The 13,166-nt window shown below is 43.6% G+C and overlaps 1 protein-coding gene across 6 annotated transcripts in view; it reads left to right on the top strand.

Annotated features, from left to right (window-relative positions):
- ASTN1 (astrotactin 1) overlaps nucleotides 1–13,166 on the top strand; it is a 291,298-nt gene that overhangs the window by 93,103 nt on the left and 185,029 nt on the right. For all 6 annotated transcript variants that reach the window (XM_070591356.1, XM_070591359.1, XM_070591357.1 and 3 more), the window contains exon 2: nucleotides 6,772–6,959. In XM_070591356.1, the coding sequence (XP_070447457.1) occupies nucleotides 6,772–6,959 (188 nt within the window). The remainder of the gene's footprint in view (nucleotides 1–6,771; nucleotides 6,960–13,166) is intronic.

The following is a 13,166-nucleotide window of genomic DNA, read 5'->3' as shown; positions in this document are numbered from 1 at the left end:
CCAACTCAACCCAAGGGACCTCGTTTCTTTGGCTACTCTCCTCTCTTCACTTTCCTTGACTTTGTCCTTGCTCTCTGCATTCTTCTCCTTTGTCTGCTTTTCATCTGTCCCTCATCTTTCGTCACAGATGGCCAGGACACTAATGTGCTGCTGTCATTATGTTTATGGAACAAGTCAGGGTCTTTAGAGGCTGACGTTCCAGAGGCATTAAAGACTTAAGTCACGTTTGATACCAGGGTAAAGATTTGCAGGATAATTAGTGATGCTCTACTGTTATTAACCCCTGACTTAAGCAGGTTATTTTCTTACAAAGGGGCTGAAAGTTAATGCCATTGTTAATAGTTTCGGTGGGAAGACCATAATGAAACCATGTGGGAAAGTAGGCCTACCATCAATATCTTTCGAACTCTGAAATTAGGAAGGAGGGAAGGAAAGTAAAAAAGAGTGGAAGAAAAGAGGGTAGTTCTATCACAGGCCTACCTTTGGTAACTTTATTGATAGTCACTGGTGGACACCGCCCATTCGTTATTCTTCGTTTGGGACAGTTGGCTTATCTACTAAAGTTCTGAGCTTCATCCTCATCACAGAGGGAAACTCAGAAAGACAGCTGAGATAGCATAGGGTACAAGGGTGGCTAGATTCTATTTTTAGAGATGTTCCCTTTTCCTTGTAATTCTTTCATCAATAATACGAGGTTATTCACAATGCCACACTTAACAGACTTGAAAAACGACCAAGCAACACTACTAACCCTTAGACACCTCCCCACCTCCCGCCACAATCCCCTAACAGCAGGGAATTTTGCAGTTATGCATTTTATTTGTCTTCCAATTGATTCAGCTCTTTTCTAACTCTGCTCTGGGAAACCTCCTCAGAAGCCATATAAGATTTGGTTTAAAGGAAGGGTTTCTAAGATTAATAGCAAGTTTGCAAATCCTGATCTAAGCAAGGTCTTCTAATAGCCAGTAATGGCCATCAGGGAGTGTCACCCTCAACCTTGAAAGACGGCAGGGTCATTCATCAGGTGCCCTCAACATGAGGCTAAGACTTGACAAGTTAATGCTTCCTCCTGGCTTGACCTCACCACCTGAGCAACCTCATTAATGCTCAGCTGGATTCAGCTTGAAACTCAGCCTTTCCAGGAGAAAAAAGGGGCCCAGAATGCCAGGACTGCTGTAAGCCACTCTAAATTATTCAGTGAATTAAAGGACCTTTGAGAATTTCCCCAGTTCAGATCCATATTTGACTTTAAATTGCCAAATTCTTTGAAAGAGGGCATCAGGGATCTGATCCTCAGTGAAGTTGTCTTTTGGGGAAATTCTGATCCTGGTATGATGTGTTGTCTTAGTAGCTCAGCTCTGGGACTCTCAGCATGAGAGGATGCCCAAAGAAGGACCAGGGCACTTGAGTGACATGAGGAAGTTGCAATGCCTGGAAAAGGAAGTTTTGTAGCAAGTTTTGGGTGTCCTAAGCTAACCCCACAAAAAGACAGTCCCATAAGCTCACAGCACACAAGCTAACATTAGAACAATGACTAAGGCTAAGTTAAAGTGATTTCATCTCACTCTCCTGCTCTCTGCCTTTCCCCATCCCAGATTATTCTGGAGTGTGGCTGTCCCTGCCCAAGGTCCCGTTTTCCTGGTTCTCTATTGCTTGCGGAAGCTCTTTCTTTCTTAGAAACCACACATCTGTGTCAGCATGAATGAGAGCCTTTCTCACCAGCCTGAGGTCCAGTCTGAAGATGGGCCTGGCTCTTAACGGCTCTCATCAAATCATCCCAAACCTTTCCACCCTGTGCTCAGAGGGAAAGGAGAGGTGGAGTGCAGGTTAGACTTGAAAGAAGATGTGACTTTGCTTGGGACATGGAAACGATCATCTTTCTAGGCGGTCTTGTGAAGCACACACTTTTGGACTTATAATCGTGGAATGTCAAGATACCAAAGGATCTTGAAATTCATCTATACATCTCTTCCTTATTCAGATGAGAAAACTCAAAAGCTAGGCATGCCATTCAAGGTTACTCCAGATCTGGGTCTCGTGAGTCCCACTTCAGTATTTTGGTCACTGCAGAATGTGGGATCAGAGTTACAGTGAGACTGTGATTGAGTCTACTCTATCTGCTACTCTTTCTCAGTCTTCTTAGTCTTTGTAAATCATGGCTTTGTTTGCTCCTCTGCCTTTTTTTTCCTGACGAAGATTTGCCCTGAGCTAACATCCGCTGCAAATCTTCCTCTTTTCGTATGTAAGCTGCCACCATGACACGGCCACTGACAGACAAGCAGTATAGGCCCGCACCTGGGAACTGAACCTGGGCTGTGGAAGCAGAGTGTGCTGAACTTAACCACTAGGCCACCGGGGCTGCCCCTCACTCTTCTGCTTAATGAAACCATGGGTGACTTTCCCTTAGCTCTAATCTCCTTAAAGTGGCTTTCACTACTGACACCAGTCTGGGTTTTTGGCCTCAGTCCTCCATTCCTCCTCCCTACATCCTCCGCCCTGCAGCGTCACCAGACCTCCCGCGGTCCTGCAGACGTGCATCATTCTGCTGTTCCTCTGCACACACTGTTCTCTTCATCTGGAATTGCCTCCCAACGTGTCTTCCTATTTTATCCCTTCCCATGAGTTTATGCCCAGCCAAGTTCCTCCCTCTCACTCAGCACAGCTGGTACTGTTTAGAGTACTTATTCATGGCTATGTCTTCAGTTTCTCACTAGATCAAAAGCTCCTTGAGAGTAGGGATCACGTAGCACAATATGCTGAAGGTGGCGAATATAGTGTGCTCCAAAAATCTGTGTTGTATGCGAGAATAAATGTCACCCTGGTTTCTGTGTATTCCAGGCAGTCCCAGAATTTGGGGAGGGGCTGAGAGATGTGAGGTTTGTAGAGGGGAAGAATGAACATGCTCAAAGTCAGGGTAGTCTCTGTCCCACGGTGCAATGGTGGCTGTGGTGCTCATGCCACCTGTGGAATCTTGCGATGACTGCACAGGCTCCTGCTGGCACTTGTTTTATTCAGTACACGGTGGGAAAGGCTCTGTCTGAGCCTCAGCCATAGCCCTCAGAAGGCCTTGGACTACTAACCATTCTATCACCTCCCATATTTGTTCCTTGGGAGTCTCAGGAGAGACTTGCATTAGTGAAGAAATTTCTGAGTACTTCCTCTTCTTGAGATATTCTGCTGACATCCAGACTGCCATGATTGCACTGATGTTCCAAGCTCTGATCTCATGCACATCACGATGAAATTCACAAGACATTTACTATGTCCTGTGTGGTTTTTTCATTAGCTGACCCAGGCCAGATATAGCAGAAGTAAATAAGTTCCCTGGTTTAGTATTTCAGCTTGCCCATGTCAGATTCTGCCAGCAGAGGGCAAAAAGCCTAGAAAGAAGCTATCATTTCATAATTATTTTGAATCTAAAAAATGACAGGCACCTTCACTGGCAGGCATGGTGCCCTCCTTCATTCTCCCTTTGCCCTCTATGATGAGGCCTATCTGGGCAGAATCAGGATATCACTGTCAATAGAGGTGGGCATGAGTAACCCAGAGAGAGGTTCAGAGGGCTGGCCGGGAAGCCCAGGCCAGAGAGTCTATGCTCTGAGCCCACCTCTCCATGGGAGCATTTAGTCAGTACTCCCTCTGCACCCGTTCTTCCTTGGTACCACCACTCCTAGAACCCTGGAGCAGAACACGTTCCTTTCAAAAAAAAGTCTTGGGCTGCCAAGGGGTACAGGGTTTCTTTTTGGGCTGACGAAAATGTTCTGGAATTAGAGCGGTGATGGTTGCATAACTTTGTGAATATTTTAAAAACCGCTGAATTGTATACTTTGAAAGGATAAATTTCATGGTATTTGAATTATATCTTAATTTTAAAGGAAGTCATGGAGTACTAAGACCTTGTTCAAAAAATTAAAATAGTGCAGCACCAAAACTCCTACAAGACCACATGGACGTCCTACGCCATTGCTTCCTCACGCTGTGCGTGTGCGAAGGTCATGTCATCTGCTGTGCGTGTTGGAGTGGAGGGGATCTGATAGAAGTTCATCCATCTTAGTCCCTGTTCTGTGTTAGGTGAGGGTGACCTTGGTCCCTGTATTTACTTCTCTTTGCTTCCACAGTTAAAATAGAGGTAATGAGCCTGACCTACTTGATGACAATCTCCTAGGAAATGAAAATCTGGTTTGTTCCGTGCTTTAGAGGTATGAGGTGCTATATTCCTCCAGAATAGTTAAACAAAGGGCTGAAGTGGGACCAGACATGTGTGGAATAAAGGCCAGGCTGGGCGAGAGCAGGTGCCGGCAGGAGGCTGGACGTGTGTTGCCCTGGGTGATTTCATTACGCCATTAGGTGCTTTTAGGAGCTGTTGCTGCTTGTGATTTTCATGGCGGTGGTGAGAAGGAGAGGGAGTTTGCTTTCTGCTGCAGTGGCTGGAAAGGGACTTGGGAGAGAAGGGTGTGTCTCCCAGGACGACTCTTCCCTGAGCTTTGATGTGAAGGCTTGATGAGAAGTTAGAAAGGGTAAGTACCGTCGAGCGGGGTCTGTGATTGGAGGGCTTACGGTGAGGTGTCACGTGGCTATTGAGTGGGGTCTGTGATTGGAGGGCTTGCTGAAGTGGCATGTGGCTATCAGTGGGCTTTGAATGGACTGCTTGTGGTGAAGTGTCACACTGCTGCCGCTGGTCGAAGCAGGCACTCTCCAAGTTGCGCCCAAGGTTTCCTGTTCTTGGGGAAATCTGGAAAGGCTCTTTAAGAGACAGGTGAACTCCAGGAAGCCTGTGACATCACCTCACTTAACAGATGGGGCTGCACCTGCGGAAACCAGCAGCAGGATGCAGGGAATCTTCCCTTCTCACGCCCTCCGCCCACTGCAGCTTCCTGGATGCTGTGGTGGTTACTTCCCCGAACATGGACAGCTTACCAGCCCAGAGGGATGACTGAGTCCTCTGGGTGATTATGGAGAGGGGCTAAGGTTGAAGGGGACTCTGATCACCTTGTCTTTGCTGCCTTTTGTCCTCCCTCACACTCCCAAGTTTACCCTGCTCCCTGGGCTGTAGGATGGAAGGAGGAGAGAGGGAATCATAGCAACGTCTTTTAGGGCAGGCTCATGACCTGAGGCTCACGCAGATCCTTCTCACTGACCTACCCTGAGAGGACCAGCCAATATTCTTCTTCCTCGTCCTCATCATTACTCTCGTATTAGTGTCTGAATGTCCTCTCCCTGGTCCTCTCCCTATTGAAAGGAAATTCACTCACAGTTCAAGGTTCAACGCCATTATTATCTTCTTCTGAAAAGGCTACCATCCTCCCCTCTTCCATCATCTACCCAAGATTCCTCTTTCCTTCTTCTATATGCCCATAAAACTTTGTTATGCACGTTGTGTGGCACTTACCACGTTCATTTACAGTGGGTTGCTTGAGAACTTGTTGAGAGCCTCATTTAGATTCGTACCTTAGTGGCTAGAACAGTGCCCGGTGCATAATACATGCCCAATGTCTGTTAAGTAAATTAATGAATAAATATACAAGTAAATAAATAAAGCAGAACATCATTTGTGCCCTCCCACAAATAGTGAAAGATATTTATAAACTCCATAAATATTTAAAATTGCTTTCCTCTTTATGATTGTGGTACTTGATGTGAATACTATTCTAAATGTGTCTTATTAAATCTTTTTTATGTATATGGACTTATTATTTTTTTGGCCAAAGGTGATAAATTTTGAGAGAAGAAGCCATGCCTTTGGGAAAAAAATGAAATTTTATAAATCAATGCCTTGCCAAAGTGTTTAGCAAAATATTGGTTCCTGAGGGTGGTAATAGTTGTTAAGAAAAAAAATGGTTTGGGGGCCAATTGAAGTTCAGAAAAGCTGTGTTAATCAGGTCTCTCTATTGTGGGATGTCTCAAAGCTTTGATATGATGTTGCTTAGGAATATGAGCGAGAGGGTCACGTAACAGTATACTTCTGCAACACCAGCTAGCACCACTGTGCATAGCACATAGTAGGGTTTTGGTGTTTTGTTAGTAATTTGTTCATGATAGTCCAGTGCCTCGGTCTAGGCCCTGGGAGCAGGTGAGTGCCTGTGTCTGTGATAAGGGCCCCCTTCATCACCGCCCTCTCCACGTGTGCCACCTCTGCTCTGCAAAAGTGAAAAGAACAATTAAAGGGAATTAAAACATTAATTTCCCTGCCACAGCAAGTATCAAACATCTCCAGTGGACTATGCAGCAAATGATTGTGGTTTTAGAAATAACCTGTCAGCCCTAGTTGCTCTGCTAACCTCCCAGGACTGTTCTGTAAGTGCCAGTTTTGTGCACAGTAATTACCAACTCCTTCCTTGGTAGATTCACCGGTGTCTAGAAGTAATTGCTAGGGGACTCACACTTTCAAATTTACAAGAGGCAAACAACCTTGTATTTACCTCAGGGGGTTATCAGGGTATTCAAACTGTGCTGGGTAAAGGATGCTATCGATCATAGAAATATAAGGAAGAACTTGAATTTTCACCTTGGTATTTTTCTCAATGGGTGAGAGCCTGGCTCACTAGATTATAGTGCAAAGACCTAGAGGGAATAATTCTCCTCTTCTCAGGGTCTCCTCCCTTCCTTGAGATTTGGAGCAGCAGTAAGCCTGACCTAACTATCGTTGGAACCCTTTGTTATCTTCACCTAATGCTGGCAAATTGGTACCAGTGTCTGGGAAGAAGATGAAACAGAAGATCTGGACCGGTGCAGTCAGAATTTTGACCTGTGCTTTTGTTGTATGTCCTCTAGAGATCTCAGGGAACACGGAGGACATCCCTCTGGTGCGCTGGAGGCAGCAGTGGCTAGAGAACGGCACTTTGCTTTTTCACATCCATCACCAAGATGGCGCCCCGAGCCTCCCTGGACAAGACCCGACTGAAGAACCCCAGCATGAGTCAGCAGAAGAGGAGCTGAGGATCCTCCACATCTCGGTCATGGTAAGAGCCACGTGGCCTTAGCCTCTCAGGCCATAGCTTATGTTACCTTGACATTAAGAGTCTTGGTGCCATAGACATAGCTCTATAAGACCCAACTGCATAATGATCACTGATTATGTTAATAAGTAACTTTCCCATTTATGAGAAATGCCTCCACCTGTGGTATAAGTAAAAGTTGTAATTATTTCTACAGCACCATTATCCAACTGTTCTCTCTCTAGGAACATGCCTAGACATGGAGTAACTATTATAAACCCAAGGCATATCAGATGGGGGTAGTGGATACTGGTAGTCAGCATCCTGACTTTCTCTCCTCTTACACTAAAGAGTATGTTAATAGTTACTTGCCCCTCCCTCTAGCCCAGCTCAGAAACTTCCCCATTAGCATCCCTTCTCTAATTCAGAAATTTGAGACCTCAAGAAAATGAGAAGAGCCTTCCTAAAGTTCTAGGAACTGTGTTTTAGAATCTCACTAGAAAGTAAGTGCTACAGTAGCCGGCAGGGGTTATCTTTGGTGTTGTTTTGTTCATGGTAGATATATCCTCAGCACCTGGAATAATGCATTCACATAGTTAATACTTAAGCCTTACTTGTGGAATAAATGAATGAATTTCCAAGTAGAGATAGAAAATACCTGTTTCACTTGGTATTTTATATGTTAGCATTGTGTTGGTAAAACCAATACATCTTCTGCTCCTAGGGTAGCCTGAGAGCAGGTTCAGGCTTGACTGATTATCACTGGGCCGTAGGTTGGGAGGGCATGAGCTATTTCACTGTTAGGAAACTCAACAGAGAACCAGTCTAGGTCTTGTCTAAACTTTGATTCATCTATTACTCTGGTACCATCACTACATGCTGTTTAGTTTGTGTATCAGATTGAGGGAAATTGAACACATTTTAGATATATAAAAATTTCCATTATCCAAATATTTGGCATGGAACATCTCCCCATAAAATCTCTGATAACATTTCAGAATGTAAGCCTTCCATTTCTTCCTCAACCAGTGTCCCCATGAGTAACTGGCTTGATAGATCACCTGCATATACACAAGCTACTCTATTTAAACTACATGGTTGAGAAAAGAGCCCTTAAATCACAAATGGTAAACCTCAGTGTCCAGATATGCCAGGAGGCAAGGAGGTAAATGAGCTTGCTGTGCCCCACATTTATAAATTTTTTTATCATGCTAACATTGGTTTATAACATTATATTAATTTGTGATGTACATCATAACATTTTGAATTCTGTGTGATTACATCATGTTCAACACCCAAAGACTACTTACAATCCATCACCATACACATGTGCCTGATCACCCCTTTCGCCCTCCTCTCTCCCCCTTTCCCCTCTGGTAACCGCTAATCCAATCTCTGTTACTATCACAGTTATAAATTAATTCAGGTTTTTGTTTTTGTTTTTGTTTTTTTAAGATTTTATTTTTTTCCTTTTTCTCCCCAAAGCCCCCCAGTACATAGTTGTATGTTCTTTGTTGTGGGTCCTTCTAGTTGTGGCATGTGGGATGCTGCCTCAGCGTGGTTTGATGAGCAGTGCCATGTCCGCGCCCAGGATTCGAACCAACAAAACACTGGGCCGCCTGCAGCGGAGCGCGCGAACTTAACCACTCGGCCACGGGGCCAGCCCCTAATTCAGGTTTTTAACGTAGTATCCATAGTACCTGTACGTCCTTAATCAACAACCAATATTTCCTCTCTCAGGGAAGGTTGTCTTCTTCGTTGTAGCTTGTAGTTTCCAGAGAGTGGTGAGACCAGGCAGATCAGCCACGTCAGCCCTGGTATTGACTAAGGCAACAGATGTAGAGGCCACATTGTCTTCACATTTATAATATCTGATTGACAGGAAGGGCACAATGGTGGACTTTCCACCAGCTGTCCACATCCTCCCATCAATGTGGGAAGCAGTCGTGGTCACGGGTAGTTTTTGTTCTATTTCTTTTGGTCCAAGACCGTTTCAAAGAACCAGTCTTTGTCACACCAAAGAAATGTGTAAGGTGAAGAAAAGTATATGGAGATTCTAGAGGACTGATATTGGGTGTGATTGTGTCTGAAAGAAAGACCCTGAATACAAGAGGTTTAAGACAGGCAGTGTGTCAGAGGTGTGTTTAGTGGGGTCTGGGGAGTAGTGTGAGGATCCGTGAAAAGGCAGCTAAAGCTTGTCCTAGTTTCTACATCGTATCTTCAGTGTAGCTAGGACCCCACCTTCTATCATCACAATGAGGTGCTCCAGTAAGTTCTCTAGAGGACGTGCATGTGTGCACACGCATGCATGTTTATGCAGGTAGGTGGCAGTGAAGATAGAAATACACTGATTAAGGATGCCAATGGTTTTGAGGAACTAGGTTGCGCCCTTAAAAATATAATAACCCCTGTAAGATGCCCTATATCACTAATGCTTTTTTTTGAGACTCCCTGGGCAGGGATTAATGGACAGTGGTTGTTGAAATGGAGAGAGAACAAGAATCAACTATAAACCTCTCTCTGAAATCTGCCCTTCATATGCTACTATCCCCCTTGGCAGACCATCAATAATGTTCCATTTTCCAAAGAAAATGAAAGAGATGATTCCTTCAACTTTTTTATTCTATGTTGTTTTCAACTAGGCTGGAGGAAGCAGAGGTTAAAAGGGCCTGGGCAAAGGGCGAGGGTGGACAAGTTTTGTGTTTGTCTCTGGCTTGGCGTCTTGAATGTGGATGGACCCACATCTCCATGAAAAGTTCAGGAAGGCCTTTGACTTCTGCAGGAGAACATGGATCCCAGGGTGAACTAAAGATATAAATACTCCCTTCCATTTTGGTTAAAGATGGTTTGGGCAATGGAGTCTCCTGCAACCCAGCTTGCCCTCTCACCTTCCTCCATTCTCGTTCCATGCCACACATCCACGCACTCTGCCTCTCCTATCCTTAACGTTCTATTCTAGAAACATTTTAAAATTGTGTATCTACCCTCAGCTTAGAAATCAAGCCTGAGGGTATCTCATTTGAAGATGTTGTTCCTAGAGTCTCTGATGGCTTCCTCTTCAGAGAGTCATGGATTGGTAGACATCATTTGATACACTTCATACCACATCGTTTGGAGGTAAAGTAGGCAGCCGTTTGAGACATCCGGAATGACAGCATTATAAATGTCAGGAGATAGCAAAATCCCTTGACTAGTAACAGTATTGGGCAGCAAAACGCACTTAAATGAAATCTTATTACCCAAACCCTGTTAGTTATGAAATAATAATAGCAGGGCTATTTTTCATTAACTATAACGATCGATATTGATGCAGTTTTCAGTTTGGATCCAAATAGCATAATTCAAAAGAGAGAAAAGTTAAGGTTATTATCAAAATATGAATACACCCAACTTTTTCTCTCTTGTTAAGAAAATGTCTATCTAAAAGCTTAACTGATAATCCTAAATATTTCCAATATGTGCAGAGAGAATTAATGGTTCTATGAAAACCTTAAAGTATACATTTCTCTCACTTTGTATTTATACTTTTCTCATCCATATTGCCTCGATGCAGGGACCACTGTTTGTTTTTATATTTTGCATTGACTGTGTTTTTTTAAAAACACAAAATATAAGTAACGTGAGAATGAGATGAAAAGGAAAACCTTTTTTTGTATCCTTATGACAGTGTATGAATGAGAATCTGTAAGTCCTCTCTTATGCTGTGCCCAGTATAAATATACCATCAGTGAAACCTCGGGCTTGCAGAAAACCAATACCTCAGCTGGCAACCTGGCAATTTAAAACTTTGAAAAACCTTTTGCTTTTCTTATGTTTCAATCACATCCTAAAATTTTTGAATTATTTTTTTTCGAAGAGATGCTATTTCTTCCTTGCGTAGAATAATTGGATTTCCCTTCTGAAATCTTATGTTATTGCTTTGAGGGTCAAACAATGCATTTTAACCTCCTGCATGATTCCAACTTGGCTGAAGAGATTTATTTAGAATTTTGCAAGATAATTGACATTTAAAACTACGAACGTACGCAAGGATACGATGGCAGACTCTTGAACAAGTGAAAGCAAAATCATCAAATGAAAGTTGACGTGTGAGTTTAAACCAGAAGTCCAGGAATTCTTCAGTTATAAGCAAATTGTTTACCCCATAGAAGATCAGGTTCTAATATGACTTTACATTAGATATGCAGACTCTGTGTGGATTTAAATTTCCATATTGTACTTTTGCTAATTTACCATATGATCTCCATTTTTCTTCTTAAAGTATGCAAAGGAATTTAATGGCGTATAATAGGATTTTAATGTATTATCCATATATTTCATCTTTGTAATTAAAGATGGCAGTGTTAATAGACTTCCTATATGCATATAGGTTGGTTAAGTACATTTTTCACAGCAAGTAGCCTTTCAAAAATGCTTCGGTTTGATATATGTATATATTTTGTAGTGGTAACTCCCACTGGCAGATAATATCTTTCATAGTTCAGCCTTCTTAGGCACAATTCACAATTGTGGAAAAAAATAATCTTTGAGCGTTTGCCTATCCCCCTGAGGATTTTGTGAATAGAGCCCATCAATCAAGCCTGGGTGTTGAGCTAGCCCAGTCATGTGGAGCCCATTGGCCAGTGTCTGTAGGTTCCTGTGGTCTTCGATTGCTGGCTCCTCAGGTGTCCCCAGCTTCCTTGTTTCTGGGAGCACCAGGTGAGCCAAAGACACAGAGTTTTCTTTTGGGAGAAATAATGTAGAGAACGAGGTTTGAGGACATAGGTGCTGGTGTCAAGTCCCAGAGTCCAGGAAACAGAAAGGAAGTTCCATTCTGGGTAACACTTGGGCTCAGTTACAAAGCCTCCAGAACACACCCATGGGAGCCTCCAGGATTGTGTTTCCAGGACTACAGACAACCTTGTGCCAGAAGACCCATCTTCACACTTACTTACTTACTCTTACTTGAACATCCTTGCTCAAGTTCAGTTCAGCTGCCTGAGCATCACGTGTTACTTTGCTTGAAGCTGTCTTCATTTCATTCCTAAAGCTCAGCCACTTCTAGGGCAGAGAAGAGGAGTTCCAAGGATGGTCATTGCTATGTGCCGCCAGGAACATCCAGTACTTATTAAGTGTTCGTGGGAACAGGAGAGAGGGCTAGGTGGTTTATCTGTCAGTACCTTTTGCCTTCAGCAAATCTCTTACAAAAATTCATTAGCAAATTCATTAATCAGGGTCACTTTTACATCTTTATTGTCAGCTGATATTTTTTGTTCAGTTCAACTGAGGATGCCCTAATTTATCAGAACCAATCCTTCTGATCTTTAAGAAACCAATGGAGGAGTTTAAACATGTCTTGTGTTACCACAAAAGACAGAACTAGAGTAATAAATTGGAAGGTACAAAGAGACAGGTCCTGATTCAGTCCTAGGAACTTATCTAGCAGTTCAAGCCATCCGTTACGGGGCTGGACCAACACACTGGCCATACTGCCCACCGGCCAAAGCCATCATTGTGTACTTGGCCTCCTGTTAAGAAAACAGTGGACAGTTTCTAACGTAATCAGCAATATCCCTAAAAAAAAACCTGTTTGCTTTTGGGTTGTCTCTGATGGCTGATGTGCAAAAGACTGGAGATGCCAGGGTCCATTTGGGGGCTATTCCAAGTGCCAAGGGAGAGTTGGCTTGCAAATTCCCCCACCTGGCACCATGGTTGGGCTGTGCATCTCTTGCCAAGATGCGTTAGGCCCAGGTACATGTGAGTCCGTTAGTCATTTCAATTGCTCAGCTCCGCCTTGGTTGCTACCCTCCAGTATTCCTGTGGAGTGGGAGCTGGGGGGTAGTGGAAAGAACACTGGGCTTAGAGTTGGAAGATGGACTTCAGATCCCGGCTTTACCACTGTAGGTAATTTGCTGACCTCTTTGGAAGCTTCATTATGTCATCTGTGAAATGGATGTGTTGGTTAGGCTTTTTAAAGACCGGAGATCCACTCAGGCCTTCTCCGTAATGGAGTTTTACTATAGAAATTCATGAGAAGCTAAGGGAGACAGGAATGGTGTGATTTTAAAAAAAAATCCAAAAAGCAGGATTTCATAAAGGCTGGAACTGGAAGGTCGTGCAGGATCCAAGTCGTCTTGTCAGCCCCCAGCCTCCGCAGTTTGTGGTTTGGCTCTTTTGCACCTGTTTCTTTGGCTCCTGTTGCCATGAATTAGCTCCGTCGTCCAGTCTAGTCTGTAAATCTTTTCCCCGCTT

This window comes from Equus przewalskii, chromosome 23 (genome assembly GCF_037783145.1).
Source record: "Equus przewalskii isolate Varuska chromosome 23, EquPr2, whole genome shotgun sequence".
Lineage (NCBI taxonomy): Eukaryota > Metazoa > Chordata > Mammalia > Perissodactyla > Equidae > Equus > Equus przewalskii.
This window is presented reverse-complemented; position numbering and strand designations above follow the sequence as displayed.